This window comes from Ixodes scapularis, unplaced genomic scaffold (assembly GCF_016920785.2).
Source record: "Ixodes scapularis isolate PalLabHiFi unplaced genomic scaffold, ASM1692078v2 PGA_scaffold5__190_contigs__length_132052651, whole genome shotgun sequence".
NCBI classification, from domain to species: Eukaryota; Metazoa; Arthropoda; class Arachnida; order Ixodida; family Ixodidae; genus Ixodes; species Ixodes scapularis.
The window spans coordinates 100,361,108-100,386,721 of record NW_024609880.1 but is presented as its reverse complement, the minus strand read 5'-3'; the positions used below and the strand labels follow the sequence as shown (position 1 = coordinate 100,386,721).

Here is a 25,614-nt window from a genome sequence, read left to right as displayed (position 1 = left end):
AAATTACTTTGCATTTTGTTTTACATCATCTGTAATAATCTTTTAACTGATAGTAATGAAATCAAAATTAATATCAATTTATTCTAAAGTCAACATTGAAAATTGTAGTTGATGCGAATCTGCTCGCATTTACTGCGGAACGCTATCATGGCTCATGCCCAAATTAGTAGCGCATTGAATGATTGGGTGAGAAATAACAACTGCTGGATGTTTACCTGTTAACTCGTCGAAACCAACAACGCCGGAAAGTCCCTCGACTGGTCATTTTCCATCAGGTCAGTGAGATCATTTTTAATCCAACATTTCTGGGAACAATGCGTTGATCGACGCTTTTCAAACGATGTCTTCTGCTAGTGTGCGAAGGTTTCCGCAGAGGTCGCAAAACAGCCAAATGATCAGAATTTCGGTTTCATTATCGTTTAAATCGTAGAAAGTGAAATATCCGCTCTCTCATATTTTAGCTGCAATTCGGAGTTACTTTTGATTACGAGCGCAGCTAAATCCAGAGCTTCGATCGTTTGCTCTAACTGGGTGTGTCTTAATTTGCTAAGTGGGTTACCACAACAAATTACTCACGCGCCAACGAAACATCAATTTGCGCGTGCTCCCTTTTGTCAGTTTCTTTTTACTTGCTGCCAAATAACGTATCCATCCCGAGACTTGATCGTAACAATAATACAATTTGTTTTTTTTGTTTATTACATCAATCACGTGCATTCTTAAAGAAAATTACAGCGAACGCAACCATTTATTGATAAGAATTAACTCTCGCTTAAAGTGTGTGGCTTGTCGCAGCGGTTTAAACACAATTTCAAAATCTTTGCACTTGACGTTTTGACGACACAGTCGTGTCAATTGCGTAGGTGTTGGAAGCGAAGAGCCATATCAACTCCTTTTTTTCCGCAGGACGGACGTCCCACGTTGAATCCGTGAAATGCGACATATTTTATGCTTGTTTTGTTTTATCTCACACGTATTCAGCGGATGTCTACGTATGTCACAAACTTAGCTCTTCCGTCTTAAGATTGTCGGTGAAGAACAACGTTCCTCGTCAGATATATTTTTTTCGTCGGATCGGGTTACTGGCGTAGGCGCGAATTCGTTTTCCGGTTTCGTTTTCAAGCGCTTCGCCTTTCCTGCAACCAACCGGAGGGAACACCTCCAAATGCGTGGCAGCGACTTTTTTTCTTGGTCCTTGCGCAAAAAAAGAAAGACATAGCTGGCCCTTCCACGAGAATAGCTGCATTTATTTATTTATTTCAAAAATATCGTCATCCAATTACGGATCTGTCAAAACTTTTATTTTGCAATTATAAATAGCCGCGGAGGCAATGGAAGCGTGTTTCCATGTAGAACATTTTTTCGTCAAATCAGAACACCGTTTTCTTTATTATTATTATTTCAATTTAAATAATTATTATTATTTATAATTATTATATTAATCTCGAGCCAGAAAATAAAAAAAGAAATAATATTATGTCATGCATTTCTACGGATTTGTGGAGTAAAAGAATGTCCGTTGAAAGAAGATCGATGTAACCATGTTATTTAGCAATAGTTTTGTGACTTCTATGCTATCAAAACTTTGCGTTCGTTCAATCCCCGTTCTTCTCCGCACTGCAGGAAAATCGTATGAACTCCGACCAAGCTTTTAATTGGAAGATAAATATAGTTAATTATTCATAAAGTTTTGTCCTCTTAGAAGTAAGTGATAGGTGTCTCTTTTTTTCTTTCTCTCCCCCATGTAATGCAAATGTTTTTTTTTAGGCACATGGAAGCCGAACAATATCACAGATGCGTTCATTAACACCGCTTCATATGATATCCGAAACAAACGCTCGTGCTCCCACAAGAAGCACGCGGCTAAGGTACCGGGATAATGCATGGGGATCAAACATCAAACTCTACTTCAGTCGAGAAGCTCGCACTCGTACTCCTTTGTGTTTTGTCTGTTTCGTCCTCTCCATGTTTTATTCTTTCTGTTATCTAGCTGACTTCTTTCACATCTTCAATTTTGTTTACATTTTGCCGTGGACGCAAAACAGGCGAGAGAGATTTCCGGTGGGGTGTTGTCGGAGTCGCGATGCACCACGGGAAAAAATCATCACCGCTGGAGATCGTACGAGAAATACACGCCCTTCGTCGATTCGTTGCGTGCTTTTCGATTTGCTCAAAAAGTTACTGCGCGTACCTGCACGCGACTTTGAACCGTGTGAGATCGACCGAGAGTTCCTTGCCCTTCGCTGTGTCGCCGTCGAATGTCTTCGTCCGCCGACGGATAAAACAGCGGAGCCGCGAATGACTCATCGGCGGCAGCTTGGCATATCGGCGCTCCTTTGTGCAAGTTGGATCCACCTTATCGCTGGAAATATGAGCTCGCGGCCGTTACGCTTTCTTAATCTTACAACCTTGTCATCGTGACGCTTGCTGCTATCAAAACCCCGGCTGCTTTCGCAGCGGGCAGCGCGTTCGCTATCTCGAAACGCTTTTTTTCTTGTTTCGTGTTCTTTTTTTTTTGTCTGTTTTGTTAGCTTTACATGCGACCTCCCTTCAAAGCTGTTTAACAACCAACGCCAGCTGTGAAGGGCTAAAAAACATACTCCCCTGTTTGCCGTAAAGAAAAAAACAACAAAAAAAAAATAGTTTAGCGGCACGACCAACTTGTGAGCGTGCATTGAATCGTACGCTCGCTTGCTGGTTTTTGGGTTTGTTGAATACGTTTCACACGCTTCCATCTAGCTCACCGTTTGAGCGGAAAAAAAAAAAAAAAAAAAGAAAGGTCGTGAGCACGATTCATTGTTTGGGGTCCGCCGCCCTTGTGAGCTTAAACTAAGCGCTCAGTAAAAATCAACAAACAAACAAAAAACCTGTATACCTTGCGTACGCTTTAGACACGGCCTTGAAGTACGTAGCGTGGTCAGTCGTCCTTGTGCGCTACGGCGCGACGCACTAAGGAGAAAGTTTCGACGACGGAAGCGAGTCGCAAAACATAAGATGTCTGCGAATCGTTTGCCCGGTGACAGCACGCGGAGTAGAAGAGAGCACATGACGTGGCAGATGGACTCGAGTCCACTGTACCTTCGAAGACAGGACCACCTCAACGACCGCATGAGGGGCCTGTACCTCGCCGAACAACCACCGCCCGTCACATTCTCAACGCCTCCATCGAGGGTCACCAGGTCACTGAGAAGTCCGGATGCAACCAACTCTTCAGACTACGACAACACTCCGCCGGAGCCGCCCAAGAGGACTAGTTCGTCGTCAATGACTCCGTCGTACGACTCCGTGTCGACGTCGTCTTCGTCCCTGCAGTACCGGAACGGGGGCTTCGGAGGGGCCGGCAGCTCTACGGCCAGGTCAAATGAGGGCCTATACTCGTCCCCCGGCACTTCGGGCATTGTTCTGGAGGAGACGGAGGAGTGGGTTCATCTCTGTTTGTTGGGTTAATTACGAGACTCTATTACGGTTGTTTCTGCGATGTCGGGGTGAAGATCTAGAGAAATATAGAAATTATTCTACGAGCGACGCTTGCAGGAGGAATGAAAGTACACAGTGCAAACCACTTATAACGATAAAACCCGAAAATGCAATTGTTTTAGTTGATTCTCGCTGTATCCGGACTGGATACCCCACGCAGAAACGTAGGGTCCTCTAGTAATTGATCATTATAAGAGGTACATCATTATATGTGGTATCGTTATAAGTACAGTGCGCTGTAAGTCGGCTGTGGCTTTGTCATACTTGAAAGTCTTGTGTCATGGGCCAAGGGTGCACAAACTTTTTGCCCTGCGACTCCCGGAGTTATGTGGATGTTGAAGAGAGAACCCCACCTTCAACTAGTCTCTACTTATTCCGTGTTTCAACGTCATGCTCATACTTAAAGGACATGTAACTCTTAAAAGCCTTTTTTGTTAAGTGTGTGAATGTCACAAGATAACCTTTCCCCGAAAAAGAAAAAAAAAAGAAGTTTAGTGTGATATTTACGTTTCGTGACATATTTTGAGTTGAGAGCAATTCTGATACTTTAGTATGTTGACCCGAAACGAAAGTATATTTCGAAATTGCTCCTAAAAACACTGAACTACCTCAAAAAAATTTTTTTTTTTTTTTTATAAACATGGGTTGCGGACATATGTCACAAAATTACTTTTAACCAGCCTCGCAGACTGCCGAAATGGTAAAGTCGTGGGCTTCCAAAAGACGAGGTCGACGACTAAGCTACACGGGTGTGTCACGGACAGAAAAAATGTTGCACCATGCTATCCCGAATCGGCATCAGATTTTGTGTCTTCTGCGGGTGCAGTACACCACAGGTTTCCTTGACAAGAAACATAAAATAAACACAAGACACTTCTCAAAGTTTGTGTCGCAAGAGTTCTGCTAAGACATTTTGTTGCCGATTCCAGGCAACCAGAAGCCAACTTCCTGATGTCGCTCGAGACGATGGCCTGTACCCGCTGCGGGGACGGGTTCGAACCTCACGAGAAGATTGTCAACTCCCACGGCGAGGTCTGGCACCAGGCGTGCTTTGTGTGAGTCTCGGCTTGGTGACTTTGTCTCAAATTTTGGGTTGCCTCATTTAACTTGGGTAACTTTCGTTGACGACTGGTTCATTTTTCACCTCAGGTGCTGCCAGTGCTTCCGGCCTTTCCCCGATGGAATATTTTACGAGGTGAGAGGGGGCACTGGTGTAGTCAGTGACACGCCGATAAATGCGGGAGGACCCACTGTATTCTCGAACTTGCAGCTCGTGGACCTTGAGATGTGATTTTGCCTTTGTATGCATTTGTGACCACTGTCTCTCTCACATTAATTTTGAAACTGAAAATTTACCTTTTAGTTATTGTGCTGTAAGAATCATTTTGTGCTTAAAGGCCAACATGCAACCTCATTTTTCTGCAGGGAAGATAATTCTTTTTGGCGCTTCTCCTCTCCTTAGCTGCGGGGGGTGTCAGGTTGAGGCAAGGTAAAAATTGGAGAGGATATAGGAAAGGAGGAGGCGGGAAGAAGTGGAAAGCGCGAGCTGTACGTCGGCCTTTAAAGTTGGATGAGTAACCGGAAAGGAGAAAACCCTTCTTTCTTTCTTGCAAGGATTAGCTCCCTGATTTTCTTCTTTTGGGTAAGGAGGAGGAAAGAGCGTGAAAGAACACTGAAAGGATTTACAGCTAGGCACAAAAGCTTTTTGCACTTCAGCCTTTAACTACTTATGCGTCGGCCACACTGCTTTTTCTGGAGGTTCTTATTAGAGCTGTTCTGTCAAAACAGAGTCTGAAAGCCACCTTCTCAAAAAGGGGCTTTCAGACTCGTCTTATAAGAGCAGGGCCTTATAACATGGCGCAATGCTTCTCTGGGGCACGCAGTTTGAGGGCCGCAAGTACTGCGAGCACGACTTCCACGTGCTGTTTGCTCCGTGCTGTGGCAAGTGTGGGGAGTTTATCATTGGCCGCGTAATCAAGGCCATGAACAACAACTGGCACCCCAACTGCTTCCGGTGCGAGATCTGCCAGATGACGCTCGCCGACCAGGGTTTCATCAAGAATGCTGGGAGGTGAGTGCCACGCTTAGTCGCGTTTTGGGGAGCCTGCCGTGAGCGCCCGTCTATACACGGCTTGCCTGTGATGATATCACACCATGTTGGCGGTCACTTCCACCAGTTGTTTATCCAGGATTGTCAGGCTGGGGAGATGACACAAATTTCCGGGGCTGAATGGAGCATAGAAATGGGTCTCGTCTTTTCAGAAATGTCTCGATTCCTTGCCGGTTGTTTTAAAATGGCGAAGAAATAAAATATTACTTTCATTTTTGCGTAGTCACCCTGAAAATATTTTAGGGTGCGGTCAGAGGGGATGAGAGCTAAGTCAAACAAATGAGTTGTTGTTTTTACTGCAGTGAAAACAAAAAAAATGTGTTGGGGTGTATGCAACGGGAATAAAAAGTAATGCTGAAAAAACTAAACGCCACCTTATGCTTGGGCCTTGTCTAGGCTCTCTGTAATGCATAATGTATTTGTACAGCAGAAAAAACAAACAGTTTGCTTTCCTGGTAAATATCCCATAGATGGCACAAAGTGCACTCGATAATGCATAGCTTTGTGTATTTAGAAATTACAAAATTGTCACGAAAAGAGGGGCCTTATCTGGAAGTATGTAGTTGCAAGGCTGATAATTGATTGCCAAGCAGTTTATGAATGGCTGGCTCTTTTTCAGGGCCCTCTGCCATGAGTGTAACGCGAAGGAAAAGGCAGCTGCCATCGGAAAGTACATCTGCTACAAATGCCAGTGAGTAAGGTTTTCCTTCTAGCAATCCCCCTCTCTTTCCGAAAAAGGGAGTGCATAACGCTTAACCCCTTACCTTCCACTTCTCACAGTGGTATTGTGGACGATCTGCCCCTGAAGTTTCGGGGCGAGCCTTACCACCCTTACCACTTCAACTGCACCACGTGCGGGTAAGCAGCATCATGTCATCCATCAAAGGTGTACTCCGACGCTGTTCTCATAATCATAGATTTCCCACAAAATTGACTCAATGAATTAGTAGATGTGGCTGAACGAGCAACTTAATTATTACATCAAAATAATAGTTTTTGCTAAGTTATTGAAATCTTAGTTTTATTCTTTATCATTTTTTCAAACTGAAAGCCTTTATTGGCAACACCGAAGAAGTGACGCCAGTGGCAGGATTTGGTTCGTGCCACTGGAAAGCGTAGGGAGATTTGAATGTAGATTTTAGCGTCGCCTTCGTTTGCTGCCTTCTCAATATCTACTCTTAATTTAGAGGCACTAAATACAATAGACTCTCATTAATCCAAACTCCAGCAAGCCACAAACTTTGTTTGAATTATCAAAAGATTGAATTATCAGAAATTTATCGAAATATGATGCAAGATAAAATTTTGATTTGCCATATGAATGGCTACACATACAAAGCAGATATTTGATGATTTCTTTTCATAGGCCTACTCATCGTAAGTGGGTATGCCACACATGAAACATTTATGAAATGTATGACATAAGTTTATTTATCTCTCAAAAAGTGTTTTTTTATCATGGACTGCTTATACAGCAGTGATGGAAGTGCCGTGCCATTTCCGCCAAATTGCGCCATAAACGAAAGTCTGCTACATATTGCGCCAAAGCACCATTTTCGCTCAAAATTGCACCAGGATGGGCTTAAAGCAAAATATAAAAATAATTTAAAATTGGTCGGCCCTAATATTTCAAAAAGTAGAGGGAAAGAAGAATGGTAGGAATATATTTTATGACGTCTCTGCTTGCCATATAATCTGTTTCATCTTAGGTCCGAGTACATTCGAAAGCTCGCACGAATACACCCTCAAACACACATACTAAAAGCGCGAGTCACGAAGCATTCACTGCACCCGATGGGATTAGCCGATGAAAAAACACGTACAGGGAGATGAATGCCCAGATGTCGTGCTTTTACGCTGTTTGATTAGTCCCATTGACTTGTAGAGTCGGCTGTTGCGTCGACTTCAGGTGAAACAAAGTATAGGGATTGTAGGTCATTCGCTCTGGCCGGTTGATGCGCTGGCCAGTTGTTCGTCGACGTGGTCTAAATTGCCTTACGATGTCTGCGATGTCAGGAGCTGAAAGTCTTGAGAAAACTTTGCAAAATAGTAGGATGGTGGTATACTGCGATAAAACAGAACCAGGGTCTTGTACTCCTGGTGAAATCACTCGATTATCATTTGTGCCTCATGCCTTCGTGCCGTGGCTGCAGAGTACCGTGGCACTTGTGCCTCTCGTGTCAGCCTTCACCACATCTCGCCACACACGAGCGTGCATGCGTCGGGCTCCATTGCTTTGCACCGGAGTGCTAGGAGCAGCGGCTGACCTGTTGGAGGGTTAGTGCAATAGGCATGGAATTCATTCTCAGGGATATTACAGATCAACCTTCCTTGTCTTCATTACAGATTAATCTCTAATAATAATAATAATAATAATAATGAAAAAGCAGCTGAGAAAACAAAAACGAACAGGTGTCTATTTTTGAATAAATACTGTTAGTTCTTGTGCAGCTGTTTAATGAGCAAGCAGCGAACTTTGATTTAATTCTGGTTTCAACGTGAAGCACAAGTGTAGGCTTTCATAATATTTGTGAGTGGTTGTTTGTGTAGTTTATGATATTAGTGTCTAGAGTTTGGCAGGTACATAAAACTTGGGGGATGCGTTTTTATTGGCGTATCGGATAGGCTGGTTTTTGCTGTAATTTTGCAGAAATTATATTTACGGGCCAATTTAACTACTGAGTTTGATACAGGGATGGTAGGGAGGCTTTATCGCAACTGAAGGGTCGGGCTATGATTTATCTTTCAACCATTTTTAGGGCCTGTTTTAAATGCACCCCAACCTGACCAGAGCCTTATTTAAGAAAAAAAAAAGAAGGCTATATGTTTTTTTGCAACCTATTTATTTTTATTACAGAATGTGATAAGTAATATGCCCTAGTATCAAAGAGGAACTGTCAATCATTATCACAGTCAAACTCAAATAGAAATGCAGCCACTTTTTTTTTCTTTTTTTCGAGCGATGTGCTAATAGGTGTTGGCATCTGCTCCAAAAGCGTCGGCGGCTGCTCCAAACCAATATTTTAAATGCTCCAGAACCTGCTACAGAAGATTCAAATGCTTCTTCTATCACTGATACAGCACGCGACAACTCAAAACAAAATTACACTTGTTTATCAGGCCAAAACGTTGTCTGATGTGAACTATCAAAGGAACATTGACAGGGTATTTATGCTCGCCAAGGTTTTTATTTGTACGTGACATACGAGAGCCCAACTACAAAGAACACTATTTGCAGCTCGAAATTTGTTTTCTTTCCGCCCGAATACCGCCGATCGAGAACTGGCTGGTTTGAGTCACGCTCACTCTCTTCTCCGTGGTCACGTGCCGTTTTCTATGGTTTAGACACCACCACCAAAGGTAATCAAAGTTTTGGGTCATCCAAGGCACACATTTAATACTAGAAATGGACAAAAAATATGGTACCCATTTTTTGTGGCTTCTAAAAAACTCCAAAAACTTTGATTTAAAAAAAAAACAAGTTTCACAGTTACAAGAATTTTGGTAACCTTCTCCTCCCCTATATTTCTTCTTCCTCCCCAGTCGAGTTTCGGTTTCGAGCAGTTGCGTTTTTTGAATTTATTAAAAATGCAAATGACACTATAGCAAAATATTGATGGGGTTGTCTTCTCACACCATAATACATTGCCCGGGGGGGGGGGGGCGGGGGGCGGGGAGAGGGGGCGGGGCGGGGCGGGGCGGGGCGGGGCGGGGCGGGGCGGGGCGGGGGGGGGGGGGGGTCGGGGGGGGGGGGGGGTGCGGGGGGCGAGGGGGTTGTTAGTGTTTTTTTAAGCAGGGGACACGTGAGGGATGAAAACGGGCACCGCGAGGCGGTTCTCATAGCAACTTGCGCAGACGCTGTGACGTGGACTTATGCTGTGCCGCCACGTCACGGGTTCCTCGCAAGTTGCTGTGGAAATTTCGGCATGATGCTTGCGTTTTCATAGCTCATGGTGCCCCGTTGAGTGCACTTCCCACCGAGCACCAGTGCACTGTGCAGAGAAGCATCACCTGCGGAATCAAGCTCCGCTGGTGTTGTCTCTCCGCAGTGCACCAATGCTCGGAAAGAAGCGCACTCAACGGGGCTGCAAGAACAAAAAGTTTGAAATACACGAAAACGCCGTTCAAGTTAAGCGGCTTATGAATACATTAAAAACATAGCGGGACAGCCAAAATTTTGAAATTTGTTTGAATTGAGCGGAAGTGTGAAATATCCGAGTTTGAATTATCGCGAGCCTACTGTAGCATGTCAGAATGAGTGAAGCCTGGGTATCCAGAAAATGTAGTCAGTTTGGGTACCTCAATCCCTTCGACTTCATGGAGGGCCACTGAAGTGAATCTTAAGCTGTAATTTGAGTCTAGAAACATGTAGCTGAGCTATCATTTAGTAACACAACAAACATTGCTTTCTTGAAAGCCACGTTTCGATTGGGATCTCAGTGATTTGATGCCTTGTTCTCTTGTTTTGTGCGTAACCCATTTGGTCTGATGGCTCGAATCTGGTGGCTCCCTGCTTCAGTGTGGAGCTGACTTCGGAAGCCCGAGAGGTGAAGGGGGACCTGTACTGCCTGCGCTGCCACGACAAGATGGGCATCCCCATCTGCGGCGCCTGCCGTCGGCCCATCGAGGAACGCGTGGTTACAGCCCTGGGCAAGAACTGGCACGTGGAGGTACACCCAGAGCTTGCATTTTTCTGGCCTGGTGCTACTGCATGGGTTAATGAATCAATCTATTTTCACTCATACATCCTTTTCTTATGCTTCCTTCATCCTTGTCTGTGTGCTTATAATCAGGTCTCCTGGTAGCAGTGGAAAGGAAGGAGCACAAAGTATGTGTCATAGCCGAGAATCGCCAGCAGCCATCTGGTTAAAGGGAAGCACTTTTCGGGATATCTGAGTTACGAGCGGACCTCTATAGCTTTCTGTCCCGTGAATTCAGTGGATCGATCTCATTGGCCAGTTTGGCCACGCCACCGTTGCCGCAATGCATCGAGGGAACTTCAGTCTTTCTGCACATATGGCAAGCTCGCTGGAGCTCTGCGTTTGCAGAACACGAGACAGCAAGAACCGTCTTATGCACTGCCGAGTGCCTCCTCCTGTGAACTAAAGTTTTGGCGGTGTCACGCATGAGCCAAACACTTGGTGAGGTCGGTCTATTGTCGCACTTAAGGGGGGACACTACCCAAGAGGGTCAACTTTTGAACCTATGACTTAATTTGAATGAAAGTTTGTAATGGAAAAAGGTGGAATGAGGACTCGGGATTCCAGAATGGCATGTGAAAAAGAATAGATACTATTTACAAAAACATTAAGAAGAACAAGAAGCATGGGAAGCACAGCGAGCTATAAACAAGTCCACATAAGGTCAGTCAGAGGGGTTCCGCTTACAAGGTGCCGCTCGTTCTTGGGAATCACAGCAGCCTTGAGCCTAGATGGTTATTCTTCAGGGCGATGACTCCGAGCAGACGGCAGATCCCCAGCAAGCCTGGTTTCAGCCCCCACAGGCCTTTCGACGCCTGTCCGGGTTTTAACTCGCTTGTCCGGTTCACCGGTGTCGCGATACATTCAATCTGGGTCACTGCCTTCGGTCCTCTGCCACGAGTGCATCTCTCTTGCGCGCTCCCACCACCTCATCTTCTTTTAAGTCCCGTTCACATTGTCACAAAGTTACAGTTATATACTGGCAGTTGCAAGGCAGAATGCAGTGAAAAGTTTCATCTGTGTACATGAATTGTAAAATAAATTATCGTCGTTTTTATCAGGAACACACAGACTTTGTTTAGGAAAACTATCGCTAGAAAACTAATGTAATACCCAACATTTTTCTACTCTAGATATGCAGCAGAATGCCTGGAAAGTGCAACAGTGAAAACAAAATTTCCAAAAAGTAATTTATTTTATGCTATTATCACAGTGAAAAATTAAATAAATTTATTGCCTTTTATGTTGTCGACAAAATCTTAACATCTTCTAGAAAAGACATCCACAAAGTCAAAAAACGATTCCACAGTTGCACTGCCCTATGGACAGTGGAGTGTAAACTCCACAGTCCATAGGGCATTAAGTACGGAGTGTAAACTAATGAAGCTTTCTGGGAATTCTCTCTAGATGTTGCTGGATGTAAATATGGCATTTTCCAAAGTCAACTTTTTTTGCAGAAATTTATTTTTCTGGGTAGTGTTCCTTCTTAACTTAGACGAAAGTAAACATAAACCATATTTATTCTAAAAAAGTATGTGCAGTGATTGCCGCAGGGCATGCGACGATGGCATGTGACGCCATCCCTGAGCTGGCTCATTGGTGAGCAAGGGTCATTTGACTTTGCTGATGACATCGCTCTTGCTAGTTTTTCTCTTCAATCTCGTACACTCTTGCGCTCGGTGTGCCAAAACGGGTGGGTCTATTTCAAAATTCTAATAGGCGATTGTAACAATTCTACTAATAAGATCTAAAGAAAACTTAAGACGTCATTTTTAATGGTTCTACATTAAAACTTTCAAAGCTTTTTTAAAATCTAAGGACCTTTTCAGCTTTTTTTTAAAGGAGCTGTGCAACAATTTCAGGGCTTTGCATAAATAATTGTGGAAGTTGATGCCTGACACTTCTGGAGTGAACTACAGAAAACAGATTCTGCCTGGATATCCTAGTTTTTATTTTAAAAAATGAAAAAGATCCATGTTTTTGCCGCCTTTCAACTCGTACGTCGTCTTACGGGTCACGTGCGTAGTGACGTTGATGGGGTAGGCGTGGGATTCCGGTAAAGTTCTCTCCTTGGAGCCATCAGTGAGCAGCGAGAACTCATCTGCTCGCGACCGCATGACCATGTGCGGGCGGGCGCCGCACAAACAATATGGTGAAAGGAGGAAAGTCTCATCCGGGTCCGGCCATACCCGTCCGGCCCTGTCCCCCTCCTGCTCCGGCTTCTGGCAACTGTTCGCGGTAGCACGTAGAGCTGACGGTTTTGTGGACCAAGGATAGGTGGCGCCACTAAAACTCCGTATATAAAAGTTTTGTCGATGATACCAGGTTTTTTACGCATTTATGTACATGTTGGAACGACAAGATTTATAGAAAATTTATCTTTTATCGAGCAGGTATTCGCACATCTTGCTATCTTTCTACAAGATTCCCCGTTGATGTCATGCCGCGTGTTTCTCATGGCCGCCGCTCGCGACGGCAGGTCGGGGAATATTCTAAGTTTTGCCTCGCTATTACGCGGTGGAATCGCAACATTTCGATGAAAGGAGGTGTGTTTTCTGTCATTTGTGACAAGGTGAACAATATCAAAAGGAGAAGATACCAATTCTTTCAACGTTAAAATCGTTGCACAGCTACTTTAATGGTGATTCTGAAATGGAATGGGTGAAATTCCTGGCTTCTAATGTTGATTTCTTTTCCGAATGTTCTTTATGTTGTGTTGAGGTATAGACATCACGACTGAGACTCTCCAATCTTACTTATTGCGGGGAAAGTATGACTCGGATGTTTTTAGCTGGAGTAGCTCTTTAATCTACAACTGCAATTTTGTGATCGTTACCTTCCTTACATTTCACTTCCCTCATTGTCCCTAAACTCCAGGGCTCCTACAAAAACAGTCTTGTGTCCTGTGAAGCTTTTTACAGTAGAGAGCTATATGTGCGGAACTGATTCATCCCCGAAGAATGCAGTGCCTTCGATAAGAGTTGCTCATTGTTCCATTTCGACAAGGCCATTGGTCAATGCATGTCATATGGCTGCTGAGCTGGGTGGGTGTCTTTGGCAGTAAATTGTTGTAAAAGGATGAGATGGCTGCCAAAAGTCCAGACTGCTCAAAACAAAGTGTAGAAAATAACTTTTCTTTAGAACTTTGTGTTTCATAATGGGGGAGATTGGGTCTGCAAACATTGATTGGAGGTGCAATGGTAACGGACAGTGCTGCTCAGGTGCTGATACTGTTCACGTGTTGATGCTGCATGGCAGTGACCTGTTATTTTTGCACATAAAATAACTGAGTGGTGTCGTATAGCGTTTCAGACTACAGCACAAATAAGTTTTCCTGCATCATTTGTACTTCGCAATTTATCTGTTGGCTAGTCAGTGTCTAGCTCCTTGTATATTCATGTGGGACCAGGTAACCAAGTGGTCAGGTCTATTTGGGCTGCGGCAGTAGTGCGCTATGGCTGTAGTGAGTGACTTTATTGTAGCATTGTCGTATTGATGCTTTCTGAGAAAGGATCTGTATCCGTTTTCTACACGCAATGTGTTTAAAGGCTGGGATATCTGAGGAGATCGTAATGCGATGCCACTAAAATCGCCACATGCCTACAAAATTTAGCGGAGACGTTTTCATGCAATGTCATTGACGTGACTGTGCTCACGTGACCTGACGTCATAGGATACGATGTCAGGTCACATGGTGTCGCGTGACGCAGTGTCACTTGACACCGACATGCCATGGTACTCTTTTACATGTACTGCAACTAAATTTGTCACACTATATTTGTGTCCGTGTCAGCGCTACTTAACCCTTTGCCAACCACAAAGATTAAAAAAAAAATGATTTGAAAATACCGATTTTTTTTAAGTGCCCCATAATTTTAATATACAATACAATGGCCAAAAACAAATGCCAAAAAAATTATTATATGAGAGATCTTTGAGCATACTGCAAAAGAAAAAAAGTCTAAAGTTCGGCTTTACTACATTACCGCAGACAGTTCACATCACCTTGCACATGGACGTTCAGGCCGGGCGTAGCAGTACTGCAGACAGTTCACATCACTTTGCACGCAAAGTAAGCGCAAAACGTGGAGGGGCTGGAGGTGGAGTTTTTACATTGATTCTAGTCCAATGCCGACACGCCAACACGATGTCCTCATCGAAATCGGAATCATCTGAGCCAAAATCCAATAACTCGAATGCATCGCTCTTGCAGTCCGACGAAAGATTCATTTCCTCGTCTTCCCAATCTGAAGAGACACACAATATCTTTGTTTTTGCCCCAATTTTGAGGCAAGATCGTCACTACAAACGCAGCAACCAGAAGTTTACGCCACCATTTTTAAATCCCCTGTTTTTTACGTTGGAACAATTTTCTGCCAAATTCAGAAACATACTATGTTTTCATTTTCCGTGAAGCGCCATCTAATCTATCCACGGCAAAGCTAACTAGAAACATGTGGACAAGCCCAGTTCGTCCGTGGTAGCGTTTTGGGGCCCGAATCAATGTGGACGAGCCCAGCTCGACTTCGGGGGGAGCGGCACAAACAGTGTGGACGAACCCTGGTCGTCCATGGTAGGGAAAGGGTTAAAACGTGCTGTACATGCTGTGTTTCCCTAATTTATATGCAGGATTAAGATATTGTATTTGAAGTTTTTTCTTTTCTTCCTTGCAGCACTTTGTGTGTGCCAAGTGTGAGAAGCCCTTCCTTGGACATCGGCACTACGAGAAGAAGGGCCTGGCCTACTGCGAGACCCACTACCACCAGCTCTTTGGGAACCTTTGCTACATCTGCAACAACGTCATCGCGGGGGACGGTGCGTGCTCGTCTGGAAAGATGCTGTCTGCATGTGTTCATTCAATGGGGAGGGCTGCCACATGGATTTCGTAAACTTTCCCTCCAGTTGGGCTCGTTACATGCTATCATGTCTTATTACAGCACATTCAATATAGCGTCAGTCTTTCTAAAATTGCTCTATACAGTGTAAAAAGGCTCGTTACTAAACCGAAGGTGGATGCTCTTTCATTTAGTTTTGGTAAGTCTAACCCAAATGTTAGGTTTTTTGTAATGATTGTATTTGAGGAGATTCTTTTCTTCTTAAAAGAGCCAAATTCAAGTGAAACAAAACTGAGATGAACAGGAATGTGTGTTTATCGGACTAGGTTTGAGCCCTGTACCGCAGTCACCTTTACATTGGTTTATCTCGCATAACATGACCCATTTCAGATTAACACCTTTTGGAAACGATGGACCCTCAGATATACTCCGAATTTCAGCCAAAATTGGCTTAGTTTTAGTTTCTGTATTTGCCTTTTTTAAGAAAAAAAAACTCCTCATTTGCATTTCATACAGGCTGTTTTTCTAAGCTTTGCAGATTTGTTTTAGAAAGAGCTGTGAAAGTTACATTTATGCAGTTTTCGCAGGTGAGTTATATGGCCAGGGGGACATAATATAGAGGCTATATAAGTTTAATTTGTTAATGAACTTTTTAATCTGTGAAAAGAGACATTGTTCTAGTTAGGAACTTGCTGAGCGTCATTAGAAACCACTAAACCAACTTTTTTTTAGAAAGATATAAGGCAGGGGCAGCATTTTACGGCATTCTGAAAAAACGCTCAGTTTGGACGTGTTTTTAGGTTTCGCTTTCTTATGGAGTGCATCTTCGTGCTCGCGGTCCTGCTCCCCGGTGGTTGTAGCACAAAGCCACCGCCTCACCTCCTTTGTAGGATGGAGGGAAGTATGGTGCACATGTGTTGTGCATTTCGGCCACTGGGAACAGGACCGCGGGCGCAGAGATGCGCTCCGATAAGAATCCAAAACCTAGAAACACATCCAAATTGAGCATATTTACGGAACGCCGTAAAATGCTGCTTTTGCCTTATATCTTTCTAAAAAGAGTTGATTTAGTGGTTTTCGACGATGCTCGGCAAGTTTCTAATTGGGACCATATGTCTATATTCACTAATTCAAAAGTTAATTTAAAAAATTACCAATTAGCCGACTGACTTGCGATTGGCCCCCTGTGTAACTCACCTGCACAAACCGCATAAGTGTAGCTTTCACAGCTTTTTTAAACATATCTGTAAAAAAAATACACCCTGTGTAGACCTTTCCAGCGGCAGTCTCGAACAAAGTGATTTACAGCACGCGTTCCTGGTTTTGAGAGTGTACGTCAGTGTTGCCCGACTGCGCTAGGTGGGAGGTTTTCTCGTCGGTGGGCTGTGGCAACCCGCGTAGGCGCAGTTTCAGACGCTGGTGAATTGGAACGTTTTCTTTTTTTTTTTTCTTTTATGTTTTATGGCGAACAGAATTTTTCGAGGTTTCTAAGAAAGCATTTTACTATTTTCGGGAACAAAAACAAAAATAAAAGCTATTTTTAGCGAGTTCATGCGCGACAGAACAAATGCAACTGGAATGTTTGTTTCATTTTATGTGGATTTTTTTACATTCAGCCGTGTCAATCTGCAAATGTCTTAACTGTCGAAAATATTTGACCACACAGGATAGCCGAAATGCTTGTGTATTCCTCGCTCAGAACATGAAATTCGATTAGTCTCATCGATCAAACAACATATGTTGCACATACCCCACGGTGCTGCATTATCCGAACAGAATTTGGGAAAGGTCTCAAATAACACAGCATATCCAATGTACAGTGTCGACGACAGTCACTTCACGACAATTGGACAGAATCCGGCTTGTTTTGGGGCATGTTTTTTTTTGTTTTTTTTGCACAACACCAAAGCAAATGAACGCACGTGTCTACACCGTCCCTATGCCCCGGACCCGACCCTATCAGCTAGTTTTTGCAAAGACCGGGTACATAGCCGGGAAGGCTTTTCTGAGATTATCTCAATTGAAGTAATCCTTGAAGAACGTCAAACGGTCCGTGTTGCGTGCTGCTTGTTCACTGTCTTCGTAACTGAAGGGTTTGCACAGCTCAGGCTGGTGGCAGAAATATCTGACTGATAGGTCAAGTTACAAAATGGTGGCGGCCAGAGAGCTCTTTTTGCAAAGGTCTATAGTTTCTCCATTAAAGGGGCACTGACACCCCAAAGGTCGCTTTCTTCTTAATTGTCTAAAACGATGCAAGTTGTAGTCATAGACACGCAAAAAAAAAACGCATTGCAAACAAAAAATGTTTTGCACGCGTGCACGCCTTTTTATTTTTGCCGTTTATATCTCCCACGCTCACTTCCTTTCTTCTTTTGATCGGCGACGTCAAAAATAAAAAAATTTAGAAGCTTTGTAGGCGACATTTTTATAACATTTAATAATGGAAATCGTAAAACATGTTTTTTAACGCAATTGTGAACGCACTACGGCCCCTCTTTTTGAAATACCAAAAATCGGATTTCGGTGTGATGTCGCTTCGTGGATTTGTATCCTCCCTCGGAAAACTTAACGGCGCTCGAGCAGAGGATTATCGGCGAGTTGGGGGAGAAACTGTTTTTTTCCCACGCCGGCACATTTCTATCCCGCCTGCTCATCTCCTCCTCGCTTCAGGTCGCGATGGCAACGGCGCTTTGCTTCATAGCGTGGAGCGGAGGTCCGAAAGGAAGTCGAGTCGCAGGAGACCGCAAAATTTGACTCACTGCACTGGCGCGGATCGCGCGGGAATTTCAAATTCGGCATTTGGAAATTGTTTTTTTTTTTAAATTCAGAAATACTGAATTCCAAAGTTTCGAATTTCGAGGGTGTTGTCCCAGCATAGTTTTCAATCGTTACGGATAATAAAAAAAAATATGATTTTGATATGTCAGTGCCCCTTTAAGGGGGGACACTACCCAGAGAAAAAAAACATTCTGCAAAAAACATAGATTTTGAAAAGCTGACATATTTACATCCATCTATATCCAGAGAGTATTCCCAGAAATTTTCACTAGTTTACACCGCATAGTTCATTTTTTATAGATTATTTTCTGTCCACCGAAGCTAAAGAAAAGATAGGGTTTGGAGCACTTTGAACACATTTTTCTCCACTCCACTTTTTGGTATAAATTCCATTTTAGTCAATCTATTGTTTGATAATGGCAATACAGAGAAGGCTTGTTCTTCACTTTTCGTGGGTGAAATTTAATAAGGAATGCGCCTATGGAGTTTGTTTGCCACTTTACGGATGTCTTTTATAAAAAATGTTGACATTTTGTCGGAGACACAGAAGTCCAAAAAGTTGACCAATTTTGCAGACGAGAAAATTGATAGAAATCAATTACTTTTTACAAATCACTTTCCATAGGCGCACCTCCTAGGCATTCTGCTACATATCTAGCGAATAAAAATCATGAACATTGTGATAGTTTTCCGACAATAGATTAACTAAACAATGTATGCATATTGCTGATACAAGCTGCCCTAATTTCCTTCCCGCTTAACCGACAGACCTGAAATTTTGTTATGACCACCAGCCTACCCTGTAAATTTCATTAATTTTAAGCCAAGGGTTCAGAAGTTGACCCTCCCAGGGGGTGTCTCCCCTTAAGCAGTGAATGCCAGCATTTCCTAAACTCTCTGTGGGGCCTGTTCACACCATTTCGGGGACCTCTTCTCTGGTGTCTCGCCAGACACTAACAGTCACTGAAGTAGCTCGTTGTTGTTGGCATAACGACGGCTTGTTTGCTTTCTTGTCGCAGTGTTTACTGCCCTGAACAAGGCCTGGTGCGTGCACCACTTCGCCTGCTCGGTGTGTGACCAGAAAATGAGCCAAAAGTAAGTTCGGAGCGTCCTACCCGGTCGACCAGAGTTTCTGCAGTAACATGGAGGTTAGCGATGTTTCACTGCTGAAGAGGCGATGGCATGTGCTACAGGTTTCTAAAGTGGGGTGATGCCAACACTTTAAAAACATTGGTTCTGAAACTTTGTGCATTAGGAGAAACCCCTGGCTACCTTAAAAAGAAAAAGGCTGTGCTAACACAAAAGGTATTGCATGTGTCGTGCGCTGCTTCGCAGCGATGTTGCACGGTACAAACTCCATACGCATTTCGTGCGTCGACGGCGCAAACGTCGTTACTCATAGCAGCTTTTCTCAAACAAAGCCCCGCCAAAGCTATTGCTTCGGCGGGAGTGGTGGAACGCAAAGTTGCATCTCTTGCAGTCACACACTTCAGCTTTGACACTGCTCTTTTGAGTCTCCCCGTTTCCTCTGAAGGATATGCCTGTTCTTTTGCCCCTCGCCTCCTGCACGCTCTCCCATTGTATGTGCGAGCTGACTCGGCACCTTCTAGGCAACAAAACTGTAGGGCTGAATTTTCTATATAACAAACCGGAGGGGGCCTCAACGGGGCCCCGACAAGTGATTCATCGCCTTTCGGTGGGGGCTCGTGTTCAATCAGCAGGAGACGGGAGTCCCAGCCGAACGCCAATGCAGCGCTCGTGTAGTGCCCTTCGGTTACGAGTTCAAGCATCTTCCAAATGTGGCTTCCTGCAGGACCAAGTTCTTCGAAGTGGACCTGAAGCCGGTGTGCAAGCGCTGCTACGAAAAGTTCCCGAGCGAGCTGAAGAAGCGCCTGAAGAAGGCGTACGATACCAGCTCCAAGACCATCGCTTGGCAGCCTTGCTCTTAAGCCGCGGCATCGGCACGTCCCGGCCCGTGCACGCATTTAACAGAGTTAATATATGCCATACTGCCGCCCGGGTTTGGAGCTTTGCCGAAACGGTGCCGTCAGCGTAGATGTCCTACTAACAGCTTTATGGAGAGCCGAAAAAGCTCGGCGCCGCTCGAGAAAGGTCTGCAGCACTATTTGCGTTGCTTTTGTTTTGTTTTTGCAGAGCTTATAATTGGTAGTTTTACGTAGAGCTGTAAGTGTGAGTGGCATGCCTTCTATAACACTTCGGCGTGGCTTTCCTCATTTTCTTTCTCCTATTTATAGACGTGTTCCATGGAATATGAAATCTCATGTTGGTGTTTATTTTTAATTTTTATTTCTGTAGAATGAGGTGTTTCAAGTGACATGTTTAACTACTCATGTTTTATGTTTTCTTAAAAGTGAGGGGTATGTGTCTCTTTTCTCTGTGGTTACTTTGGTAACTGAGAACTCGGTAGTTTTATTTGCGATGAATCTCAAAAGAATATCGGGTAGTGGCTTTGACTTGAGCTTGTAACGTTGGCTCTTGATGTGCTTCTTAAATGCATAAAATGAAATATAAATGTGTTCTTCTCTTTGAATATCAGTTATTTTGGTTGGCATCTTTTGCTTTTTAGTGTCACTCACATTTTTTTTTGCTGATGTTGCATATTTGTTAGGAGTAGGAGTGTTCATTTGAAGCGTTTATTGTTAGCTAGATGTTTCTGTGTAGGTTAAATATGCTGATAGAGCTTTGTGACTGCCATCAATTTTTCTGCTAGCATCTATTTGTCATGACTAGAACTTTCATACAGATTGTTAACATGACATTTACAGTGTGTGCAAAGGTTATTTATGCTGAGCTACAAACGAATTTAAGCTTGTATTGATATGCAATACTTGGTCTTCATGACATCTGATATGTATGCTGCTGTGCCTTATATTTTAAAGATGGTATTTACTGTTAATTACTGAAACAATCCACACAATATTTTTTTTGTGTGTTATTGTTTGCTAGGCTAGTTTGTCATGCTGCAGCTAGCTATTTCATTTCTTTGAAGAAAATAAAAAAAATCATACTTTACTATCAATACTATTTATGTTATAGATATAATGCATATCTACTGAACTTTTGACTTCAAATTAACTCAGAGTTATGATCTTCTTTTTCACTTGAACAAGAACTGTTTGCCACATTACAAATGACAAATCACTTTACTGTGCTATTTATGTCATAGGCATATCCCTAATGAATTGACTTCGAATCTATGATTTTTTTTTCTTTACATGAATAAGAACTGTTTTTTGCAGATATTCTTTAGTTTTTTTTTTTTTTATGTTTTATGATTTTGCAAATTCTGAAACACACCTATTGAAACGAAAAATAAAGATACTACCTTGATAGAAGTCTCTCGACGTTCACTTGCCGTGCTTAGCCATGTTATTGTGCATTGCTCAGCGATTAAATGGTCAGGCTTCATGTTTTGGGGTGCAAAGGAAATTGAAATTTTGGTTTTCTTTATCAGTAACTAAATATTTGGCGATAACACAATTAATGCAAAGGTGCAAGCGAGCTGGACAAGAATAGCGATAATAATCCCTTCTCGAGGGATTATTATACTCCTTCTTGTCCAGCTCGCTTGCACCTTTACATTAACTGCATTATCATCATAACCTTAAAATGCAGGTCGTTTGCCCTTGTTGGTGTTAGACTGGTAGCAGCTGATAAAGCCCGTTTGCTCTATTGACGTCGAACTCCTAGTTAGCTCAGCTGGTAAAGCGCTCCACTGGAAATGGAGAAGTCCCTGGTTCAATACCAGAACCAGGCGGATTTTTTCGGAAGCAGACGGAATGCTGGAGAAGAGAGGGGGAAACCTTCTCTCTTTAGCGTTCCGTCTGCTTCCTCCTCCCCGGCCCGTCTTACCCTCGCCCTTCGTTCTTAGGTTGCAACGGACTATAGTTGTGTTTGGAGATTTGTGTCTGTCCTTTGTCCCCCTATGTTCCCCTCCAGGAATTATCGTCAAACATTTAACACTTAAATTCTAAAACAAGAAAAAAAAAAAAATGTTGCGGAGTTTTGTTTGATGTTTTGCACTGATGGCGAGATATATTGCAGATAAAAACCACCCGAAATCGACGCGAACGCCTAGTTCACCATTTTCCGAACTCACAAAATTCAAGTCTAAAAAATAAAAATAATAATAAAAAAATAAGTCACGTATGATGAAGTTGCGGTGTATTCCCCGGGACGTTGAATATCACTTTCAGGGAAAACTAACTCACGACAAATAGGTCAAAGAATGGCGATGATCGTGCCAGTGATGTGATTAATGCGCCATCTGCGCCAAAACGCTTACCAGACTGCATCCAACATTTCAGCCGAATGTGAGGAATTTGTGGCGACATTACGTCGAAAGTTAATTTTCCCTTACGGAAGCTGATAGCTGAGGCTTCGGTAACTGACGGATCGTAACAGGACACTTGTGCGAATTTTCCCAACTTTCGATTATCTCATCGAATAAAGTATTATTCGAGTTGATCTTCGTATCAAACGCACACCATTCGAGAGTCTTCCAGTGTACCTCGTTGTTTGTGGCGTGTCCGTGCGGGTTAGTAAGCCCCGTTGAGTGTGCTTCTCGTTGCGTACCGTTGGACTGCGGTGCAGCGGCATCCTCAGAGCGGTCTTCGCGATTTCGTGTATATCTCGATTCCCTACAGCGCAGCAAAGGGATGATTGCAGTGACACTACCTTGCAGTAGACTTGTGAAGTAAAACTGCTGCTAGTATGTTTTACAGATCGCAATGTCCTCGTGAATTGCGTTAATCATCGTTCCAGATTTGTTTTAGGATACGGTACATATAACAAAATCCCCCCCCCTCCAAAAAAAAACAAAAAAAAGCATATATATATTAGTACTACATAGGTTTTGTCTTGATTACCTACGTTTTGGCCGAGTTAAGAACGATACCTCTTTCATTTTTTTCGACGTTTATTTGCAATGCATTGATAGGACTCTGCATTTATAATCGAGACAGCACCAGGATTGCCATAGCAAATAGCACATCGACATCTGCAGAAGTACAAACAAACAAACGTATACATCGTGTCGTTAGTGCGCAGAAGAAAAATTTTCCATTTGAATTAATTTTGGAAATATGCAGTGCGCCATTATTCACGAGTCTGTAAAAGAAAAGAAAGAAACAATAGGAAGAGAGACTTAGTATGAAACATGAATAAAATTATAGAAAAAAAAATGTTGGAAACTGTAGAAGAATACTGGACAACGCCATTCTCCCCCCAGATTACCCCGTCGCTCAAAACTCGGACAAATGTTGCTTTCCCCACGCCATTCACCTCTAAGCTGACAGTGCTGTGGAAGCTACGTGCTCGTTGGGCACGCCACATTTCTGCTACGTGATTACGCTCCCTCATGCATACCCACGCGCAGAGAATGAGGTCAGGTGATGAAAGGGAGGCGGCTGATTGGTACGGCAAGCGCATAGCTTCCACCGCACTGTCAGCTTAGGGGTGAAGGGAATAAGTGAGGCCCGTTCTGACGTACGTTTGAACCGGGTGACGCGCTTTGGGGGTACCGCGGATGTATCACAGTGAAAAGGCAGAGCGCTCTCGAAAGGAAGAAGGTATGAAATAATCCGCTGTTTTAAAATATTCTTATCGCAAATCAGGCTTTCGACTTTCTACCTTCTTTTGTTTGGCCCACTAAACGATATGCTATTAGCAAAATCCTAATCGAAATTCATTTATCCCAGCCCAAAATTCGTTTCATAACCCCTTTAAAAACAATATATATATATATATATATATATATATATATATATATATATATATATATATATATATATATATATATATATATATATATATATATATATATATATATATATATATATATATATATATATATATATATATATATATATATATATATATATATATATATATATATTAGTGCTACAGAAGGTTCTGCTTTCTGTAGCACTATCTGTGCAACCAGACCTCTGCTGCGCTGTCCTGGCGCAACGCAGCAGAGGTTGGTTGCACTATTTCTCCCCGGGGCGCGGTGCTGTCGGGGCCGAGAGGTGCTCCGATTGCAAATCGAAACTTAAAAACCCGTCGAATTTGTGCGCTTTTTTAGAAAGTCGTGGAATGCTTCGCGTGCCTTCTATAGTTCTGCAATTTTTTTATTTGGTGTTTTTCGACGATGCTGAGCAATTTTTTAATTTAAGTAAGTTAATTACGCAAAAATAATTAACAATCTAATTATCCGGGACCTCAATAATGTTCCTAAATAGGCCCATATAACCCAAAACGAAAACGACACAAGATTTTTTTTTTTTTTTTTTTTTTGCGCGCGACGCATAGTTTTTGCAGTATTGAATTTGTCCACCTTTCGTGAAACATATATATATTATAGCTACGCAGACATGAAGCAGGGAACTGCGAATAGTAATTAATTCCGCTGATGACAATGTACGATAAATAATATGCCGCAAGAACCGGCGTTTTGAAGCAGTTTTCCAGGCATGCGCGAAGAGTTTATTTTGAGTTCGAAGCGAATAGTGGTCTTGGCCAAATATTTTCTAGTCGAATATTGAATAGTTTCTCCAAGCTTTTCACTACAGCACCATGTCTAATTGAAAACCCATCTAAACTCGTAAAGGTTGTTCTGAAGCTTCCACTTGTCCATATCCAAGCTATGTTAATTTGAATCTAACTATATTTATGAACTGTGACTTTAAAAAGTCCATTGCCTACATGGGAGTGGCAAGTAGACGATGCGTTTGATATAAAATTAAACCTATAGAGAAGCCCAGCTATACCTAATTGAGGGGATTTGTAAATATTCTTGCTATATGCAAATATTCTTTATTACATCTAGAATTTGAGAAAATAATAAAAGACAATCATGAATGGTTAACGTAGGTTGTCCGGATATCTCAGCCTAACATATACTCTTGCATAATAGCCACAGTTCAATTTTGAAAATTTTACTGTAGTGTGCATCAACATTCACAAAGTTTTCGTTTCTTTTTACGCACTGCACGCGCGTGCGTGCGGCATCCCGCTTTGGAACAGGGCTTTTCTTAACAATATTCGTACTTTTCGAAATGTTGAACGCGACGAGCTAGTTCCGTAGAGAGCGCTTTCCGAGCAGGGCTGCACTGCGGAGAAACCCCCGGAAGCGAGCTCCACGGATGTTGCTTCTCCTCAGTGCACCGGTGCTCGGTAAGAAGTGCCCTGAACGGCGCAAACACGCCGCGGTCAACACTTCAAAAATACGAATGAGGCCAGATTCACGCAACGATCTTACGCCAAAAATGTGCGTAAGACAAAACTTAAGAACACATTCGTATTCACGAAACGAAATATTTGTAAGTTTTGCGCAGGTTACGACGAAATCCTACGACAGCTCCGAAGCTGTCTTACACACTTCTTACGATCAAATCAGTATGGCCGACAGCGTCGCAGTTGGTCGCGACAACCAACGGACGTTTATTTTTCTACCTGCGCTTCTCACGCGTCCCGACTTCAAGCAGCAAGAAAAAAGTAAAACGTGCTTGAAACAGACCACGACGAACGAACAAGAACGCTGGATCCACGAACACCCAGGAAAAGCTCCAACGGCCACGATTCCACGGACCCCGACCGAGCGAGCTCGGATAGGCCTAGCAGGCACTCCGACTCGGCGCAGCGGTGCTCTGACTGTCCTTGGCCAAGACCGTCTGCCCGCGACCGGCTGGCG

General features: G+C 43.1%; 1 protein-coding gene across 2 annotated transcripts; it reads left to right on the top strand.

Annotated features, from left to right (window-relative positions):
- The first annotated feature begins 145 nt into the window (after positions 1-145).
- On the top strand, positions 146-21,273 carry LOC8033929 (LIM and senescent cell antigen-like-containing domain protein 1). 2 transcript variants are annotated; one of them, XM_029966041.4, is made up of 10 exons: positions 146-275; positions 4,407-4,532; positions 4,627-4,672; positions 5,361-5,548; positions 6,207-6,278; positions 6,368-6,445; positions 10,107-10,257; positions 14,961-15,102; positions 18,920-18,995; positions 19,714-21,273. In XM_029966041.4, the coding sequence occupies exons 2-10, from the start codon at positions 4,429-4,431 to the stop codon at positions 19,847-19,849; spliced, it is 993 nt and encodes a 330-aa protein (XP_029821901.1). In that variant the 5' UTR covers positions 146-275; positions 4,407-4,428; the 3' UTR covers positions 19,850-21,273. The 2 variants fall into 2 exon arrangements, with proteins under 2 accessions (XP_029821901.1, XP_029821899.2); XM_029966039.4 differs by lacking the exon at positions 146-275 and adding an exon at positions 2,074-3,419.
- Positions 21,274-25,614: the final 4,341 nt, after the last annotated feature.

What these genes read in the sequence shown, in the direction of transcription:
- LOC8033929 (XM_029966039.4), top strand. Translation starts at nt 2,995, where the DNA reads ATGTCTGCGAATCGTTTGCCCGGTGACAGCACGCGGAGTAGAAGAGAG. An exon ending in TGGCACCAGGCGTGCTTTGT is followed by an intron (nt 4,533 to 4,626) that starts GTGAGTCTCGGC and finishes TTTTCACCTCAG; the next exon opens with GTGCTGCCAGTGCTTCCGGC. An exon ending in GCAAGAACTGGCACGTGGAG is followed by an intron (nt 10,258 to 14,960) that starts GTACACCCAGAG and finishes TCTTCCTTGCAG; the next exon opens with CACTTTGTGTGTGCCAAGTG.